General features: G+C 39.9%; 2 protein-coding genes across 5 annotated transcripts; one reads left to right on the top strand and one right to left on the bottom strand.

Moving 5' to 3' along the window:
* Positions 1-864: 864 nt before the first annotated feature.
* LOC131970174 (von Willebrand factor A domain-containing protein 5A-like) lies at positions 865-10,930 on the top strand. 4 transcript variants are annotated; one of them, XM_059331486.1, is made up of 19 exons: positions 865-951; positions 2,161-2,208; positions 2,484-2,686; positions 2,772-2,994; positions 3,316-3,482; positions 3,575-3,689; positions 3,781-3,929; positions 4,012-4,100; positions 4,191-4,335; positions 4,710-4,789; positions 4,881-4,995; positions 5,106-5,264; positions 5,796-5,899; positions 6,021-6,241; positions 6,410-6,442; positions 6,889-6,996; positions 9,915-10,096; positions 10,369-10,495; positions 10,628-10,929. In XM_059331486.1, the coding sequence occupies exons 2-19, from the start codon at positions 2,169-2,171 to the stop codon at positions 10,705-10,707; spliced, it is 2,340 nt and encodes a 779-aa protein (XP_059187469.1). In that variant the 5' UTR covers positions 865-951; positions 2,161-2,168; the 3' UTR covers positions 10,708-10,929. The 4 variants fall into 4 exon arrangements, with proteins under 4 accessions (XP_059187469.1, XP_059187470.1, XP_059187468.1 ...); XM_059331487.1 differs by having other exon boundaries at positions 895-993; positions 10,628-10,930; XM_059331485.1 differs by lacking the exon at positions 865-951 and having other exon boundaries at positions 1,582-2,208; positions 10,372-10,495.
* Positions 10,931-12,730: 1,800 nt separating this feature from the next.
* LOC131970672 (von Willebrand factor A domain-containing protein 5A-like) lies at positions 12,731-18,787 on the bottom strand. Its single transcript, XM_059332103.1, is given in 12 exon segments — positions 12,731-13,459; positions 13,567-13,690; positions 13,982-14,151; positions 14,483-14,555; positions 14,909-15,023; positions 15,129-15,208; positions 15,500-15,644; positions 15,735-15,823; positions 15,912-16,060; positions 18,211-18,433; positions 18,519-18,672; positions 18,771-18,787. Coding segments are annotated over 12 exon segments (1,431 nt in total). The 3' UTR covers positions 12,731-13,367.
* Between the last annotated feature and the right edge of the window lie 1,663 nt (positions 18,788-20,450).

The raw sequence follows: 20,450 nt of genomic DNA, 5'->3' as shown, positions 1-20,450 counted from the left end.
ACCCGTTGCATTTTGTGGCTTTTAATGCCTCACAATCAAACACTTTTATGTTAAAATACTGAACAGATGTTTACCTTATCCCAATTACAAGCAGTATAAACAATATATATGGTTAATATTTGCCCTTTACCTTTGTTAGGTCACATTTATAACAATTTATAACTGCTCTCATTTTCTCGCACATTTGACCCTCTGATGTTCTGTGTACCTACACTCTGTCCTCCTCCTGTCTAGGCCTGCTGTGTGCGTGTGTGTGTGCGTGTGTGTGTGCGTGTGTGTGTGTGGTACACAGAACATCAATTTCCACACTTCTATTAGCCCCGGGTCCAGTGGACCCGGACATCTTATATGTAATAGAAATGTGTAGGGGGGGTGTATGGTGTGTGGTCATTAAATATGTATTCTGATATATGTTCTTCACAGAAAATGAGCCAAAGTCAGTGAGTCTCAGTTTGAAAAATTAATTAATTGTATCATTTTTCTTTTAATAAAAAATGAAAACGGGTCCCACAGACCCGAACACCACACAAGGGTTAAGTTACATAATTTACACACAGTGTTATTACTATGCCAATAGCCTTTGTTACATCCTTTTTGAGTGAAATGATCAATAAATGTCACATGTTACACTTTTGGTGAAGTTTTTTGTGTTTCCTGCAAAACTTGAAAAAATTAGTTAGGCGATTATTTTAACAGGGTGACGATGTGTAGGTTGTCAAACACTCTTTGAAAAAAAGTTTTGATAATTTGAGATATAGCATCAGTTTACTGGCAAGTGACACAGCAAAAAGAAGCCTCGCCCTCCGAAGCTGTCCCATGAATAGTGCGCAGCTCTCAGAGGCGGGCCTGAGGAGTGACGCTTGTTGTCAGATTGAGGCGTGAATATCCAGGGTCTGTACTTCCCACCCTTGTTTCTGTTTCTAGCCGAGGTGTGGGCTTCACCTGTACGAGGTAACTACCAGAAACTCGAGAGAAAAATCATTCTCTTCAAAGGTAGGCCTTTCTTTAAGTATGATAACGAAAACATACGCAGGAAAACTCAACTGAAATCAGAAAACAGGGAGTATTAACGGGGAAATCAAGACTAGAGTTTGAGATGTCGATATAAAATCTGAATCCGACTCAGTTTTGAGAAAAAAAAGTCCGTCATCAGAAACTTGATGTGCTTTTCATGTGTTAACTGCGGATATGAGCCGAGGTCTCTTTTTTTATTTTTTTATTGACATGTTTTGTAGTAACATACAAACAGCAAAATAAAGAGTGAGGGGGGTTACATGGGGGAATAACATAATTACAATTAATAGTTGTGTAAAATCATAGAGTGTAGGTACATTTATGGTAGGACAACACAAAGTAATTTCAAAAACACGGAAACAGAGAACATAATTCTAGAGTCTTTATGGCTTTCTTGTTTTCAGATTGAGTAATTGTATGAATGTATTGTTTGATTTCCCTTTCAAGACGGTAAGTACATGGTATTTGATTGGTGAATTTCCGGTTATGGATATGAGTTTTGGCTACAAATAATATTAAATTAATTATATAATATTGGTCTACTTGGGGATGAGCCGAGGTCTCTGTACATAGACATATGTCTATGTCTCTGTACGCAGCTAAGTGTATAAATGACGCAGCGGTACAACTATGGAAGGCCAGGCAGGACAAAAAATATACGATACGCAGATACAGCTATTTATATACAGTCTATGAGATACAATCATGGAAAAAAATATTAGACCACCTTTGTTTTCTTCAATTTCTTATTCATTTTAATCCCTGGTACAACTAAAGGCACATTTGTTTGGACAAATATACTGATAACAACAAAAGTAGCTCATAATTATTATTATTTTTTACCATTTTCTGTGCTTTTCTTAATAATAACCAAAATCGTTTTCATTAAAGACATGGAAAATGGCTAGATATCAGCTCTTAAATTAAACTCTTATTTCTCCTGATTACATGAATCATTTTAAAAAAAATATTTATATTTCTAACATTAGATGAATTGTTGACCTAGTGTTGTTTTTTTACTCAGGTGACACTGTTCATCTTGTGTTTATACAGAGAATACATTAAGCTATCTCTGACACATGAATCGTGTTTTAAATGAAAATGAAGTAGTTTTAGAAAATGTAAATCTCCATCTCTGTCATTTAGGTACAAAGATGAACTGCTGTGGTCTGCTAACTGCTCAGAAGGAACCAGGTAAAGAGTCGTTAGCAAACCTAAACTTTAAACAGATAAAAAGTGTTTAGCACCCTGACAAATCAACAGTTTCTGTGGTTTACTGCAGACATTTAACTGTCTGTCTCTTTGTCTTTTTTCTTGTTTTTCCTTCGACACACTCAATATTTTAATTTTCCATGCAGGTGTGTTTTGGCCACAGGGAGGCAGCAAAGGAGCTTTTTAATCAAGATTATGTCCAAAGAATTTCATTAACCAGATGTAAATTTGGAGATTGTCTTCTGTTTCTGGGTCAGTTCCTCTGAAGAGCGTGGAGGTGGAGGTGGAGGTGAGGGACCATGTGGCTACAGTGGTCTCCACTCTGAACTATGAGAACAAGGAGGACAAACCACTGGAGGCAGTTTTTGTCTTCCCTCTGCCTGGAGATGCTGCTGTCTGTCATTTCAGTGCTAAGATTGGACAGACAGAGATTGTAGCTGAGGTGAAGGAGAAACAGGAGGTGAGCTGGACAGTAAAGACTTACTCACTACAATGGAGCTTAAAAACACAGTGAATGTTGGTGACATGTGTCATCTGTACTCCAGGCTCGTGAGGAGTATGATGATGCACTGAGCTCCGGTCGGCAGGCCTTCCTGTTGGAGGAGAGTGATCAGAGTCCAGATATATTCTCTATGAGTGTGGGCAGTCTGCCTCCAGGAGAGAGCGCCTCCATCAGGCTGGAGTACGTCACTGAGCTGGCTGTGCAGGCTGATGAAGGCCTCAGGTTTTGTCTGCCTGCTGTGCTCAACCCTCGCTACCAACCTAGAGGTAGGATAACCAGCCAACCCTTTTCAGCTTCATGTACACAACACCTGTACTTTTAAAGCAGGTGAAGAAAAATAAAAATCAAGGGTTGTCCTGGTGGCTCACTGTAATAGTGCATACCATTAATACTTAGTCTTAGCAAACTTTAGATTCGTGCACATTTCATTTAACCATTCAGACCAACCAACCTACCTGTAACTATTTGGCAGTGTAACTGAGAGTGAGTAGTTCAAGTTCAGCTAAATTATTCTGAAAATATGAGGTTTTGTTCATGTTCACAGTAATTGCCTCTTGGATTTCAAACCAGTCTCATTATGTTTCCAGGTAGTGAAGGCAACCCTGTCCAGGTGACCTCTGTTCCAGCCTCTCTGGTGCCCTACAGTCTGTCTTTTTCTGCCAGAGTGTCCTCTGCTCGTCCAGTCTCTAAAGTAGAGTCCAACTGTCCCCTGGACCCTCTCCAGTACCTCAACACAGAGCAAACCCAGGCCACGGTAGGTAGACTGATCATGTGTCTAATGATTGTTCCGTAATATTAATGATAATAAAATATATCACTTTATTTCATGTGTTTTGCGAACTGCAGGTGAAGTTGTCTGCAGGACACAAGTTTGACAGAGATGTTGAACTGCTGATTTATTACAAAGATGCTCACCAGCCCACTGCTGTGGTGGAGGCAGGACAGGCCTCTGCCAAACCTGGTGAGTGTAAAATCATATAGGTTTCATCATTCACCAGAAACATTACACATGTTGTATTATATGTTAAAAGCTGTGTGTCTCTGTGTTCCAGGCACTCTGATGGGTGATCCAGTAGTGATGCTGAGTCTGTACCCTGAGTTCGCCCAGGCTGTGATGTCTTCAGTCGCCTCATGTGGAGAGTTTGTGTTCTTACTGGATCGATCTGGAAGTATGCAGGGGGAACGTATGAAGAGTGCCAGGGTATTTATTATTTGCTAATTTTGTCATTCCTAGTGTTCCTCTCACACAGTGGCCTTCATGAACTTTTCTCTCTTCCTTTAAGGATACTCTGCTGCTCCTGTTGAAGAGTTTACCAATGGGCTGCTATTTCAACATCATCAGTTTTGGGGACAGCTATGAACACATCTTCCCGTTAGTCACTCCCTCAGTCCACTCAATCTAACAGATTAGTTCCTGCATTTGGCATCAATGTTTGTGCATGTGTGTGTTTGTTGATGGCAGTAAGAGTGTGGAGTACAGCCAGCAGACCATGGAAGAGGCTCTGAAGAAAGTTGAGGAGATGGAGGCTGATCTGGGAGGAACAGAGATCCTTGAGCCCCTCAAACACATTTACAGCCAGCGCTGCATTTCCAATCAACCTAGACAAGTAATACACACACACACACACACACACACACACACACACACACCAAAACACACTGAAACACACATTCACAAATTGTACAAGAATCTGCATGCACTGGGCAATCAGGACTTGCCCACCAAAATTAATGCAAATGGTATACAGTATATAAGGCAGCAAACATGCTGTCATGCAAGTTTTATGTACTTGAAGTGTGCATCAGATCAGCTAGGGATCGGGGGCAAAAAACTTCAGGACAGGAAATCGCTAGTTAAAACCAGTTGTGGTACTAAAACAGCAATTTAACACAGCTCTAAGCTAAATAATTTAAAGACTCAAAACATGCTGCATATTTCTAGGTGTTTAACTTCAATGGATATGTAAACTCTACCCCCTAGGTATTTGTCTTTACTGATGGAGAGGTGACAAACACCAAGAAAGTTATTAACCTGGTGAAGAAGAATTCAGGCTCCCACAGGTGAAACCACAAAAACACCTGCACACTGTTCATAAAATGCCCCATGTTCAACTTCTCTGTCTATTAAAAATAAACAACTCCTGTATTGTAGGTGTTTCTCTTTTGGGATTGGGGAAGGGGCCAGCTCTGCTCTTATCAGCGGGTTGGCCAAGGAAGGAGGAGGTCACGCTCAGTTCATCACAGGGACTGACAGGATGCAACCCAAAGTAAGACACAGTCGTTACCTACAATTTAATGACAAATGTAATATAGACAACAGAGATAATTACAAATGTGAGTGAATAAATTTTTTCATAACCTATGCCTGACTCATTAGGTGATGCAGTCTCTGCGATTTGCTCTACAACCAGCTGTGGAGGACATCTCAGTCAAGTGGGATCTGCCAAGGGGAGTCTCTGTCACTGTTCTCTCTCCACCAATCACAGCTCTTTTCCAGGGTCAAAGGTCACTGGTTTATGCCCAGCTCACAGGACAGGTAGGAGCCATGCCTATCACGACACAGAAAGCACTGAACGCAAAAGCACGAATCAGAGTGTCCAAAAAACAAAGTTTATTTAAAGCAACAAACAACTTAGGTAGCAAGCAAAAAGGCTAACTAAAGTGAGGGAGAGAGGCCAAAAAATCCTCTAGCAGAAGTCAAGACAAGAGCAGGGCATTTGGTATGATGATCTGACAGAGGGTGAATGAGAATGGGTAGCATTTGAATGGGAGTCTGAATGGGAGGCTGGTGAGGATGGTGAGGGCCAGGTGTGGAAGTGGGCGGGGAAGCACAGGTGAGGGGAATGAGGTGATGGGAGGGCAGACGAGGGTGGCAAGAGCTCCAATGACAGGATAGTTAGTGACAGGCAGATGAACAGGTGATAAACAAAAACAGTCCCTAAGCAGGTGATCACGTGACAATGCCATGTAACAGTGAAAACAACTTTATGGTTAGATTTGTCAGGTTTGAATAATCTGAATAACAGTGATTTATATGTTATTACCAAAACTGTGATGCTTTTTTCAGAGCTCAAAAGCAGCAGAGGGCTGTGTGACGGTGAAGTACAGCCTGGCAGGTCAACCCTCTAAGAACAAGCTCAACTTCAGTCTCAAACCTGCAGAGGACACTGGGTAAAACAAGTTTCGCTGAGATAGCAGAAGTTAATGATTTTTATTTTATTTTCTATTTTGCAATTAGAGTAATGAAAGGTAAAATACACCTGTTTATCCTTCTCTCCTGTCTCCTGTCTAGATTAACAGTCCACAGGTTGGCTGCTCAGACTCTGATTCGCTCCCTGGAGATGGAGGAGAGAGAGCACAGCGGGGAGGGAGATGGAGGAGTGAAGAAGAAGGTGGTGGAGCTCAGTGTCCAATCAGGAGTGAGCAGTGCCTTCACTGCCTTCATTGCTGTCAACAAAGGTGACGGCGAGGCGATCCAAGGACCTCTGGTGCGCAGAAATGTCCCAACACCCAGTAAGTGTTTTGTTCCAAGAACAAAATAAAAAGAAAGAAATATGTTCAGTTTAACCAGAGTATCAAAGTATTAAACAGTTCTGATCCGTTATCTGTTTATTTTCAATCTATTGATATGTTTGCACCAGCTGACAACCTTTATCTATAATCCTTCTTTCTTGTTTCCAGTGCAGTTCCAATGCATGATGCTTTGTGAATCTGGTAAGTAAGAGCTTTGTTGGCTTTTTGAACACACACTGATGTATTTCTACAGCCACTGAGCACAAGTACACACAAAGACAACATTTTCCCAGTCAGACTTACTGTAATCTGTACAGAGCTTCTCCTTAACATTTTTTTAGAAGGTGCTGTGCTTTATACATAGATACATACATACAAGAGTTTATTTGCAAAAACATAAGGAAGGTGATGTAAATTGAATAAACCAACAACAGTTTAATGGGTATTACTAGAATGAATTGCTCCCCTGGACTGATGAATCTTGTTAGGTTCATTGAAGTCAAGGTAACCAAGATCACACAGAGCAGCTCAGGAAAACAGTATCAAGCATTAATTTAGTGCACTGCACAATTTAATATAAGGAAACCGTCTCTTTTTGATTAGAATTATGAAATATTTTTCTTTGCTGTTGCTATTGTGACTTTCAGATGATTTTTGCAATGCGGCACCTTGCAGTTTTGATCTGGATGACTATGAAGAGGATGAGGGTGGTTCGGAAGATGACGAGGACGATTATGAAAATCGCTTCGGCCCAGGTATGTTGTATTTCGGTTGCACACAAACTTTTTATACAAATTGATGCTGTTCATGGAGATAGTCAACAATAGATAACAAATATCATTCCAATGAGACCTGCTCACACACTGTCGACTTTAAACATTTCTTACAGTTACTTTTTAGTGCACAATCAATACAATAAGATTATATAATTATACAAGAAAAACATGATTTAGACATATAAAGAAAATGGACATGAACCTGCAATAACTCTGGCTGTAGTTAGCTGCTCAAATGCTCACTTTTACAGTATATTATATATAAACATTAGTATTAAATAAACAACAACAATCATAACAAAAATAACTCATAAGGGGTTTAATTTAAGAGCTGATATCTAGCCATTTTCCATGATTTTCTTGATCATAACCAAAATCACTATCAAGAAACTTGTCCAAACAAATGTACCTTTAGTTGTACCAGGCATTAAAATGAACAAGAAATTGAAGAAAACAAGGGTGGTCTATGTTGTTATTGGACCACAGGTGAATCTTGGGTTCATTTGTGGATTTAAAACTGATGTGGACTAAAATGCGGCAGCATTTTATCCACCCCCATTTTGGCTCTCTGGCAAGGGACAGTCAGAGACCTGCCCTCCATTTTGTTTATCTGGCAAGGAACTTCCTCCCAGGATGCCTTGCGTTTACGACACCTACAGGCAAAGGGACCTTTGACACTGCAGGTGCTCCACTGTAAAGGCCAGATCTCCACCTCTGATCTTTCTCTTTCTCCACTGCTGGCTGAAGCAGCAACACCTCAATCTTCTTCAGGAGGGGACACAGAGGCCTGGAATCACCAGCCCACTCCTCCCTCATCTCCTGCAGAGCCCTGCTCAGATTAGGCCCTCTGTTCAGAAATCTCCTTTTCATAAGGAATTCTAAAACAACTGCAATCCTGATCTACCCTGCGCATCAAGGTTGCATTAATGAACGCAAAGTTCATTGCAACCGCCAGAGAAGACAACAACAAGGACAAGCCAGAAGCTTAATTTGCAGACAGCAAATTATTGAAACTCAACCTGAAATCAAACTTCCTTCCACGCCCTCCATCGAAAAGGATTTCTCCCCCTTTTCCAACTGGACTGTGAGTAATGTAACTGGGCTTAGATAAGAAATCAGCAAGGACCATAAGTACAAAGGATTTGACCTGTAATTAATGATTTGGTTTATATGTGTGTTTTTAAGTCTATTTGTTGTGATATTCGTGTAGCTACATAATAAATAATAATAATAATACATTTAATTTATAGGCGCCTTTCATGTCACCCAAGGTCACCTTACAAAGTCTAAAATCTTAAACATCTTTAAAAGCAAGACAACATGCTAAAAACAACACAACATGGTAAAAAACAAGACAATGTGATAAAAGCAAGTGAAGTAGTGTCCAGTTATACAGTGTATGCCAGTTTGAACAGGTGAGTTTTGAGTTGTGACTTGAAGGTTGTGATGGTGTCAGACTGTCTTATGTGTGGGGGGAGGGAGTTCCAGAGCCATCATTAGAAGTTGTATGTTACTCTTGCTTTATACAGGCAGTCAGTCTTATTTTCAACTAACTTTACTAACCTTTGATTTGCTCACACACTGTTTGACACATAATATAGCCTACTTTAAATTGGCTGTAACAGAGACACAGTTTTGTAGCAGCTCACAGAGCCACACAGCCATTTGGCCAGTTTTCCCTTCACAGCACAAGTTTTATAACTCTTTGACTCAGTCTGTTGAGCACTTTAAAACATTATTAAAACCCTATTTATTCTCCTTGGCGTTCAATCCCAGCTAGGCAAGAATCCTTGGCTTTCTTTTACTTTTTTTACCCTTTTATTTTTCTTTTCTATCCGTTTTTGGATTGAGTTTTTATTACTATCTTATTGTTTTACTGTTTTTTAGTATTTTATTGTTTTTATTTATAACTATTTGTGTATGATTTTATTCTATTTTAATAACTGCACTTTGATCAACTGAGGTTGTTTTTAAATGTGCTCTATAGATAAACTTTGACTTGACTTGACTCTTTGTGTGATGAGCCCCACACACACAGTATAAATGTAAATGTATGTGTATAAATGCCATACAATTAGGTTCTCAATTATGTTTGTGACAGAAATATGATGCTGTGATAGTTTGGAATTTCCCCGATCTTAAAATCCACTTTTCCCATCTGAAGGTGAGAGATTTGTTGAAATAAAGAAGCACACACAAGATCTGGGAAACTTCATACACGGAAGTCTACTTTCTTTGGGATCATGTTTACTTTTACAACTTTTACTTGTTTATTTAGAATAAATATCATTTTGGAATATACAAATGCTGTCTATTTAATGTTGTACACTGTGAACGATATGCTAACCTCTTCTGTGAAAAGAATTCACAATGCCTTAGACCACTACTAAATATAAATATGGTAATTTGATTATAATTATATTCATAATTATTAATCAGTGTCCCATATTGGTAGTTTAGTAACTTTATAAGACTGATTTAGGTGAATTGGCTATATTTTTCTCTGTTTTACAGAGTGGTGCCCCAACGAGCTATGACGAGGAGTATATCAAGTCATATCATTTATTATAATTAATAATTATTTATGATTATTATTGATAATTCTGATAGCCATCTAACAACACTTTTGAACCATGAGATTCACCCAAGTGTTGCTCAGGTTCATCCTTACATATTTGATATCCTTATGGGAGGGATAGCATTGATGATAATGCCCTTTTATTTAAATATTTTATGTCCTGTGCAAGGTATCATTTATTCATAAAAGAGGCATCTTAAATTCCCAACATCTAATAATTTTTTCCATGACTGTAGGTAAAATCAAAAAATACTCATAACAATAGAATAATTTCTGGGGATCATTTTGTCTTTACACTTTCTTTGATTATTTTACTCAGGCCTTCGTGGCTGTGCTTTAGGGATGAGGAATGACGTTGCCAAGCCCAAGCAGCCTCCCAGAGACCCTCTGCTGCAGCTGGTCTCCCTCCAGAAGGCGTCTGGCTGCTGGGTGCTGGATCCAGCTCTGGCTGCTGCACTGGGAAAGACCAGCGAGGAGGTGGAAAAGCCCAAACCTTCAGGGGTGGGTTATGGTCAGAAATAATAACACAAATAAATAATGACACATGTTGCATTGCGTTGTTTATAATGATTTCATTCATCAGTTCAAAGATATTAGTCTGAAGGTGTTTGTCTATGCCATCTCTTTTTATTTTGCCTTTACAGCAGTTTTTTGAAGTTCTGTTTCCCATTTGTTTTCTCCTCAACATCTGCAATTATTTGATTTGCTGATTTGAAAGGCTTTATCTGTGAAAAGCTCATGTGAAGGTATACTTCGGTTTTTCTTTGGTGAAGCAGGTGAAGCAGGATGTGTGGGCCACCATTCTGGCTCTGATCTGGCTTCATGGTTTCAAGATGGATGCTCAGGAAGAGTGGGATCTTCTGGCTATGAAGGCTGTGTCGTGGCTCCGTACTCAGAATGGTAACAGCCAGAATAATTGTGTTCCTTATCTATTGTGTAAATAAGTGTTGTTTTTAACACTTTGTGATGGTTAAAACCAGCTATTTACCCACACTCATACTGCTAATGACTTATTTTGTGTTTCTCTTCCAGCACCAGGTGTGACAGAGTGTGTGGAAGCTGGAAATACTCTGTTGGGTTGCAAAGTGCCAAAAAACGTCCTGGGACTATGACGTTTTCTTGAACAGGACTGGTACACAGAAACAGATTTACACCATCTTACAGCCTTTGTATTATCAACATATATACCTCGTAATTAAATCATATTCTGTTGTTTCCACTGGTTTTGTATGTTGTATGTTTGAAACCTTCCCTATTCATTATGCAGTAAGAGCTGTGTGACATCAGGCTTTTTAATGCACTTTAGCTTTCACTGATTGCAAATAATACCTCGAGCTGTCAGCATACATTTCTCGCCTCATTACACCAAGTTTAGGAGTCCAGTGGAGGATTTTACCTCAAAATGAATCTCACACTTCAGCTGACACCCTCCTCTAAGGCTGCACACATTTTTCCTCCCTGTAGCACTCTATAATGTAATTTGCAGATCTGTTGGCAATAACACATCTGTCCTGCATGTATGTGTGTTCTTTGAATGAAAATGTTCATGTAGTTTGCTCCATTTATGCATAACAAGAAGGTACTGAGCTGTTTTCATTGTAGAGGCCTCAACCTGCCTCCAAATGATCCATTACTCTCTATTGGCTTTTTTATTGAATGGAGGTTCTTCCTTGTCAGTTTCGTCTGTTAGCAAACAACAGAAAAATATAAAAATGATAGCATTTTTGTCCCGATCAGCCCACCCCAGCGCTCCCCTGAATATTTAGATATACTGACCATATCACTCCACACTTCACTACATGTAGGCTACTTAATATGGCCCTCATCGCAGTGTCAATCAGAACACAGGAAGTCAGGATGGATAAATTTCACTCTTTAATATAAATGCAATAACATGCTGCGCAGCAAAGACAGCCCATCAGCCTGCAGGACTGTTGTGTGCCCCTCCTCTCCCTTTGCTCTCCCTGTGTCATGAGTGTCATTCATCTGGTGTCTTGTTTTTCCTCAGGTGTAATCAGTGAGGCTGATTGAGGGAAGGTGAGAAGGCACTAGATTGTGTGTTGGTTATATACACTGCCTAGCCCCCCCAAAAAGTCACCCCCTGGATAGAACTGAGGGAATAGTTAAGGGCCTCCCATTGAATAATTACTGCAGTGATTCATTTGTTTCAGCTGGCAACAAGTTATTTAACCCTTACTGACTGAGTCAGTAACTTCTCATTTCTTAAACAACCATGTTGGAAGACATATCCTGTGGTCGTAGAAAAGCTGCTTACATAAATGCATCAATACAAATAATGTAATAATATATTTTGAGTACATACAAATATTTGAGAGGGGCCACTCTGCATAACATGTACTTGATTTAATTAATTAACTAAATTTAATTTGATACTTAAAATACATTTGGATGCTGACACTTTAGTACTTTTACTTCAGTAAGTTTTGAATGCAGGACTTTTACTTGTAGTGGAATAATTTCACAGTGTGGTATTAGTACTTTTACTTAAGTAAGGGATCTGAATAATTCTTCCACCAATGCTCATGTCTATGCTTCATAGTGAAAGTAAGAGCATTTACACATGCACAATGTGAAGAGAACTAATAATATTGGACAAAACAGCTGTGTAGCCTCAAACCACTTGTCAGTGAGGCTAATCGAAGAAGAAAAAGGCTTCGCTTTTTCCCCCAATTTGCTAGGGAGCATAAAGATTGGACTCTGGAGCAAGGGAAAAGGGTCATGTGGTCTGATGAGTTCAGACTAACGCTGTTCCAGAGTGATCTGTGCATCAAGGTAAGAAGAAAGACAAATGACATGAAGAATACTGAAGTGTGACATTGATTTTGAGGCAAAAGCCTCTACTGCACTCCTAAACTTCTTGCAATGTGTCCAGAGATGTATGCTTACTATAAGAACATCAGTCCAACGAAATAAATGGCCAGGATTCGTACAGATGTCTTTGAAGGTTTATGTATATCTCTCTCTCTCTGTGCTTCTGCAGAAACCATGAAAACTACAACAAAATACAGACAGAAATGTTTCTAAGACACATGCAACTTCCACTCACTGTTAAGTCTCTCATTGTAATATCTGAAGCACATAAGCGGAACAGAAATGTGCTGTAATAAATTAACTTCAAACACATCACCAATGTCCATAATAGGGCATATAAAGAACATTATATACATAAACATGAAACATATTAAAGGAAAATTAATGTTGCTTTAAGGAGTTGCATGCTCTTTGTCATTTTTGTCAGCCATGTTGTTCTGACCATAATGCAACTAACCCGGCCTTACATATCAACCTCACATTTCCCACAATGCCCTCAAATCAAACAGACATTTTTCAATAAAAGTCTTACATGATGAGCAATACTTTTATTTTACTACTTTCATTTTTTTTAACCAAACATTTTCAAGTATCCTTTAGACATGTCCTTTAGAGACAGCTCAGGGTTTGATTTGCAATCAGTGTTGGCTGAAGTGCATGAAAGCTTGATGTCACACAGCTTTTACTGCATAATGAATAGGGAAGGTTTCAAATGAAGCCTTTCACTTCATTTTAGACACAAATTGACATAAATGCATACTTCATTGACTTGACATTTTCAGTGATAAACCAAAATAGAAAATGATCAATAAAGATACAAAACCAGTGGAAACAACATAATGGGATTTAATTAGGTATATAATATGTATATATATATATATACACACACAGTATATATATATATATTATACAAATGTTGTAAGATGGTGTAAATCTGCTTCTAAGTACCAGTCCTGTTCAAGAAAACGTCTTTTGGCACTTTGCAACCCAACAGAGTATTTCCAGCTTCCACACACTCTGTCACACCTGGTGCTGGAAGAGAAATACAAAAGAAGTCATCAGCAGTATGAGTGTGGGTAAATAGCTGGTTTTAACCAGCACAAACTGTTAAAAACAACACTTATTATTCTGGCTATTACCATTCTGACCATGGACCCACGACACAGCCTTCATAGCCAGAAGCTCCCACTCTTCCTGAGCATCCATCTTGAAACCATGAAGCCAGATCAGAGCCAGAATGGTGGCCCACAGATCCTGCTTCACCTGCTTCACCAAACCAAAGGAAGAAACATGGAACAACAGTGAAAAGAAAAAAAACATTTTTTCTGCTCAATCATGGTGGTACAATATGTCCACGACTGTGAACAGAACCCCCTCTCTGTGTAGACATGAAGGGTTCATTCTAAGCTAATGACAAAGACATATTTTAATTATTATAAACTAATGATAACATAGTTATGAATATTATATGCCGCTTCAACCAACAGAGCCCGTAAATCATGCACACTGCTTCTTTAAGTAGAGTGAATAATATATCAGCAAATAGTGACCCACCGAAGCAGGTTTGGGCTTTTCCACCTCCTCGCTGGTCTTTCCCAGTGCAGCAGCCAGAGCTGGATCCAGCACCCAGCAGCCAGACGCCTTCTGGAGGGAGACCAGCTGCAGCAGAGGGTCTCTGGGAGGCTGCTTGGGGTCAATGCTGCTTCTCTCAGGTAAGGAGTGATCTAAAATATAAAGAGTAAATGCAAAAGTCTGTACAGCAATGCAAGCATTCTATATATATGTATACATACTGATATATATATATTTTTATTTGCTTTGCTTTTTATGAATAAATGCTTTTTGGAAAATACATGCTGTCCATTTAATGTTGTACATGGATGAGTGATGCAAACCACCAAATCCCTTAAGCCATTATTAATTATTAATATGATAATTTAGTTATAATTATTAAGTTAATTATTAATCAAAGCTCAAAATTTGATAGATTTGATTTAGTAACTTTATGAGACTGATTAAGTTGACTGGTTTTTTCATCCATTCATTCTCCTTAACCGATTATCCGAACTCGGGTCGCAGAGGGCTGGAGGCGATCCCAGCTGACATTGGGCAAGAGGCAGGGTACAACCTGGACAGGTCGCCAGACTACCACAGGGCTGACACATAGAGACAGACAACCATTCACACTCTCATTCACTCCTATGGCCAATTTAGAGTCATCAATTACACCTAAGCTGCATGTTTTTGGACCATGGGAGTAAGCCAGATTGAAGAGAACATGTAAACTCCACACTGAAGAGCTGCAGGCCGGAGTCGAACCAGTGACCCTCTTGCTGTGAGGCAAGAGGGCTAATCACTACACCTCCGTGTAACCCGCGCTGGGTTTTTGCTTAATATATTTACTTCCATTTGTGATCATGTCTTTTGTTCAAATTGCATTATTCATTCAAATGTACATCATTACTGTGATGTCTCTCTTACTTTGGGTTGCATCCTGTCAGTCCCTGTGATGAACTGAGCGTGACCTCCTCCTTCCTTGGCCAACCCGTTGATAAGAGCAGAGCTGGCCCCTTCCCCAATACCAAAAGAGAAACACCTACAATACAGGAGTTTAGTTTTTAACACACACAACATTTGAACAGTTGACATGTTTTAAGAATTGCATAGGTGTTGATTGTGCTTTGTGTTTCAGTGGTTTCACCTGTGGGAACCTGAATTCTTCTTCACCTGATTGATAACTTCTTTGGTGTTCCCCACCTCTCCGTCAGTAAAGACAAATAGCTAGGGAGGAACATTTTTAAGTCACATCGCACACAGAAAAAAAACATGCAGAGCATGTGTTGAGTCATCCACATAAGTCTCTTGACATCTTTGTTCGTTTGCTCTTTCTGCAACACAAGTGGGTTTAATGGTAATGCCTAAAGAACAAGGTGTGGCAAGAATGGACTTTAAAAACATACCTGTTAGTGTGTGTGTGTGTGTGTGTGTGTGTGTGTGTGTGTGTGTGTGTGTGCGTGTGTGTGTGTGTGTGTGTGTGTGTGTGTGTGTGTGTGTGTGTATTATTATTATTACTTGTCTAGGTTGATTGGGAATGCAGCTCTGGCTGTAAATGTGTTTGAGGGGCTCAAGGATCTCTGTTCCTCACAGATCAGCCTCCATCTCCTCAACTTTCTTCAGAGCCTCTTCCATGGTCTGCTGGCTGTACTCCACACTCTTACTGCCATCAACAAACACACACATGCACAAACATTGATGCCAAATGCAGGAACTAATCTGTTAGATTGAGTGGACTGAGGGAGTGACTAACTGGAAGACATGTTCATATTTGGACCCAAAACTGATGATGTTGAAATAGCAGCCCATTGGTAAACTCTTCAACAGGAGCAGCAGAGTATCCTTAAAGGAAAAGAGAAAAGTCCATGAAGGCCACTGTGTGAGAGGAACACTAGGAATGATGTATGATGTAAGTTACACATATAGATACCCTGGCACTCTTCATACATTCCCCAGCCATACTACCAGATCGATCCAGTAAGAACACAAACTCTCCACATGAGGCGACTGAAGACATCACAGCCTGGGGGAACTCAGGGTACAGACTCAGCATCACTACTGGATCTCCCATCAGAGTGCCTGGAACACAGAGACACACAGCTCAGACACTCTGGCAGAGAAAGACGGACTGTAGGGCACCAGAGAGGCTGGAACAGAGGTCACCTGCACGGTGCCACCTACATTACCTCCACTCCCTGTAAACAAGTAAAAAATGCTGTAATGTGAAGTGCCTTGGTAATCAAGTGGTTACAACACATGCCACATAACTACGAGGATCGATTCCCATCAGAAACTTTCTCTCTCTGACTGTCCTTCCATCTCTCTGTCGTTTCCTTTCTTTTAGTGTATTGCAATGAGGGGAAAATATAATTAGGGTTCTATTTACAACTGTGAATGCAAACAACACACACATTGTGACAAAGTTGATTAACGATGCGCATGTCAAAGGAAAGTGTCAAAGGTCAATTTAGATCAGAGCTGTCAAAAATTTTGAGGGGGGAAAACACAGATACAGTTCAGGCTCTTGGAATGAACAGTAAGAGTCTGCAGCCATGTAAGCTTTTCTGTGGGTAGTAGCTTATCAGAACAGAAGCCTCCGCTTTTGCATCTATCACAGTCCCTGTAACATCCTACAACGTAGCAATACTTATTTTAATTTATTCTTTATTTAATTCTCGAGGAATCATTGAGGGCAACCCCTCATTTACAATGATGTCGAGAGTACAGAGAAAACAAAATGAAGAATAAACAGCACAGACAAAACACATGCAAAAACATTAAAAACAGTTGCTGATTGATTATCATAGTTTTAAACTGGCCCAACGTTATAATTGTGTTGAGTTTAAGTGAATGTTGTAAGATGTTCCAGTTAGATGCAGCAGAAAAACTGAGAGCAGTTTTTTCTAAATTCAGTATTTGTCCGGGGAACATTGAGTATTAAGCAATTAGAGCGTGTTGGATAATTACTATGTGGCCAGTTTAATAAAGTGTTGAGGTATGGTGGCATGTCGCCTATCAAGACTTTATAAATGAAAAGGAACCAGTGCATGTCTCGTCTGATAGATAAAGGTGCCCATCCCACCTTGTTGTATAGGATGCAATGATGGGTGGAGTAACTGTCACCAGTGATGAATCTGAGTGCAGAGTGATAAACAGAGTCCAGTGAAGTGAGAGTGGAGGCTGAAGCATGTCTATAGATAACATCAGCATAATCCAGAACTGATAAAAAGACAGCCTGAATGATCCGTTTCCTACAGAACAGGGGGAAGTTTGTTTTGTTTCTGTATAAGTATCCGATTTTTTGTTTAAATGTACTTGCAAGTATGTTAATATGAAATTTGAATGTGAGTTTTTGATCCAACCAGACACCCAGATATTTGTATTGTGAAACCCTTCCAATGCTGTGACCTGTTAAAGTGGTGAGGAGAGAATGTTGTAGTTTGTCGAAGGCTTGCTGGAGAGTTTCAATGGCTGTATGTGCAGTGTCAGCGGTGGAATACAGAACCTTGTCATTGCCGTAGAGATGGGTGTTACAGTTTGTTATAGTGGATGTAATGTTGTTAATGAAAATAGTAAACAGGACAGGACCCAATATTGAACCTTTTGGGACCCCCTTTGTTAATGGTAAAACTTCAGAGCGGTTGGATATGAGAGTCGCACATTGCTGTCTGTGTGATAGGTAGTCCTGGAACCATTTACATCTACTAGAGTCAAAGCCAATGTTACTGAGTCTTTGTAGTAACAGAGCATGGTCAACAGTATGAAATGCTTTTGATAAATCGACAAAGAGGGCGGCATAATAATTTCCTTTGTCTTCTTATGTTCAAATGCATCAATCCCAGGCCACGTCTTGATTTAAAAACCTGTGGGTTAAATAGTTCTTCCCTGGAATCATCAGAGAAGTTTTAGTGCAAACTGTCAGCTACCAATCTTTGCTTGAAAACTATGTATTCAAAATGGAGTGTTTTGTTTCATAAAACTTAATATCACAATACTTAAGTCTATTGATATGTTTTTTAGTATTCAGTGGATGCACTAAGTTCGTCTAAGCCCTCTGTCAAACTATGAAGTCAACAGAAATTAATTTAATGTGTGTAAGACATTTTTTAAAAGCAGTTCTCAAAAGGCAAGTGCACTTTAGTCACAAGATATATTACTGTTGCAATAATGTGCAGGTGTGGTGTACACTAAGCTGAAGCTTAAGGGATCCTGCTGGCTGGTTTTCTTACCCTGAGGTTGGTAGCGAGGGTTGAGCACAGCAGGCAGACAAAACCTGAGCCCTTCATCAGCCTGCACAGCCAGTTCAGTGACGTACTCCAGCCTGATGGAGGCGCTCTCTCCTGGAGGCAGACTGCCCACACTCATAGAGAATATATCTGGACTCTGATCACTCTCCTCCAACAGGAAGGCCTGCCGACCGGAGCTCAGTGCATCATCATACTCCTCACAAGCCTGGAGTACAGATGACACATGTCACCAACATTCACTGTGTTTTTAAGCTCCATTGTAGTGAGTAAGTCTTTACTGTCCAGCTCACCTCCTGTTTCTCCTTCACCTCAGCTACAATCTCTGTCTGTCCAATCTTAGCACTGAAAAGACAGACAGCAGCATCTCCAGGCAGAGGGAAGACAAAAACTGCCTCGAGTGGTTTGTCCTCTCCCTCACCTCCAGCTCCACGCTCTTCAGAGGAACTGACCGAGGAACAGAAGGAAACATAATGAACATAATCTGTTTTGTTGTCTGAAAATGTCCTACGTTGTTGAGGTTCCAGTTTCACTGTTTCACAAACTGTGCAAAATTTTGCATTGAGATAAAAAGAAAATGCACGAAAAAGAACAATAACTGAAGATTTTCAAACGTCTACTCCTCGGCATAATTTCACCTAGAGACTCCATTTAAACTTTAAACAGTAGACACAACTCTTGTGTATCGGTGTGTTAATCCACATTTCGATAGGCCATATAGTTTTTTATCAATCCCTGTTCAATGACCATGATCATTTTTGGAGAAATTCTGAGATTATAATGGGTGTGTATTGCATGGAATGTTCGTGTCATAGTGCAGAGGGAGAGAAAAAATTGTCAAAAAATAAATTCGAAAACTGCGCTCCAGGCCGCAAATTCCACTCTACAGAAATAATTTATACATCGAAACTTAGGAAAATTAGTCTTCTCACTCACAATCCTCTGGTAAAGCTGTCAGAGTTATAGTTTGGGCGTAGGACACACAGATGCGCCACCAACACGCACCAACAGCCCAATTGACTCCCATATTAAAAACGCAGGAAGATTTCTGTAGACAAGCATATTTAACAGTTTTTCAGATCGCTCTTACAAAGCTTTTTCTTCATTTTTCTTCACAAAAAAAATATGAAGCTGTTCAGGAAGAAAGTGAAGTCGGATCAAAGATAGGTATTATGGTTTTGCCAAAAATGCTTTCTGTTCAAGGCCAGAAATTCCAGTCTGTCCACCTCTGGCTGCTGTCATTATGCCGGAACATTCTACAGCAGCAGTTAATTTCGTTGATTGCTCTGCCCTGATTGGTTGACCCCAATGTCTTTGATCCTTTGATGTATTGCTCACAGAAAGAGAGACCCAGACACACACGGACGGACATACGGACGCACGCACACACACACAGGTCACTTTATGTGATTACAGTTACAGATACACGCACGCACACACACACAGCTCACTTTATGTGATTACAGTTACAGATACACGCACGCACACACACACACACACACACACACACACACACACACACACACACACACACACACAGGTAACTTGATGTGATTTTAGTTACACACACACAGATTTGCGTGGAAGTGCGCACACTCCTCCAGATACACATGCTTCACACACAGACACACACACAGGTAACTTTATGTGATTTTAGTTACACACACAAATGCGCGCATTAGCGCGCACACTCCTCCAGATACACGTTTCACACACACACACACACACACACACACACACACTCATTTGAGGTTGAAAGGGCATAGGTTGCTGTATAAATAAATACTTGAAAAGGAATGCTTGTTGTAGGTGTGCTCCTTGTATATAATATAGTATCATAACATTACTAGTATTAATTGTTTGAAATCTCTGAAGAATCTCATCATAGTGTACACATACCGGCAGTAGCCCCCGTGGCCCTTTCAGAATTTCCCCAGAGGAAATTTTCTAGTTATTATTATGCAGCTGTTTGTTTTTCGATTGAGCCACGGAGATTAAAATACTAATTTCACTAGTCTCACTCTGACGGGAAATTACAGATCAAACTGATGTCTGGTTCAGTCAACGCTCCTTTTGTCCTTTTTTTTTTTTAATGGCAAATCTTTTACCACTGAAGTTCATATGGAAATTCAAAATGATTTTAAGCTAGATGAAGAATGCCTACCTCTGAGGACAGATGTAAATGTGTCCGCGGAAGTTTTACTGCAGTTTCCTATTGTAAGTAG

The sequence above is a fragment of the Centropristis striata genome, chromosome 4, assembly GCF_030273125.1.
Source record: "Centropristis striata isolate RG_2023a ecotype Rhode Island chromosome 4, C.striata_1.0, whole genome shotgun sequence".
NCBI lineage: Eukaryota > Metazoa > Chordata > Actinopteri > Perciformes > Serranidae > Centropristis > Centropristis striata.
This window is presented reverse-complemented; position numbering and strand designations above follow the sequence as displayed.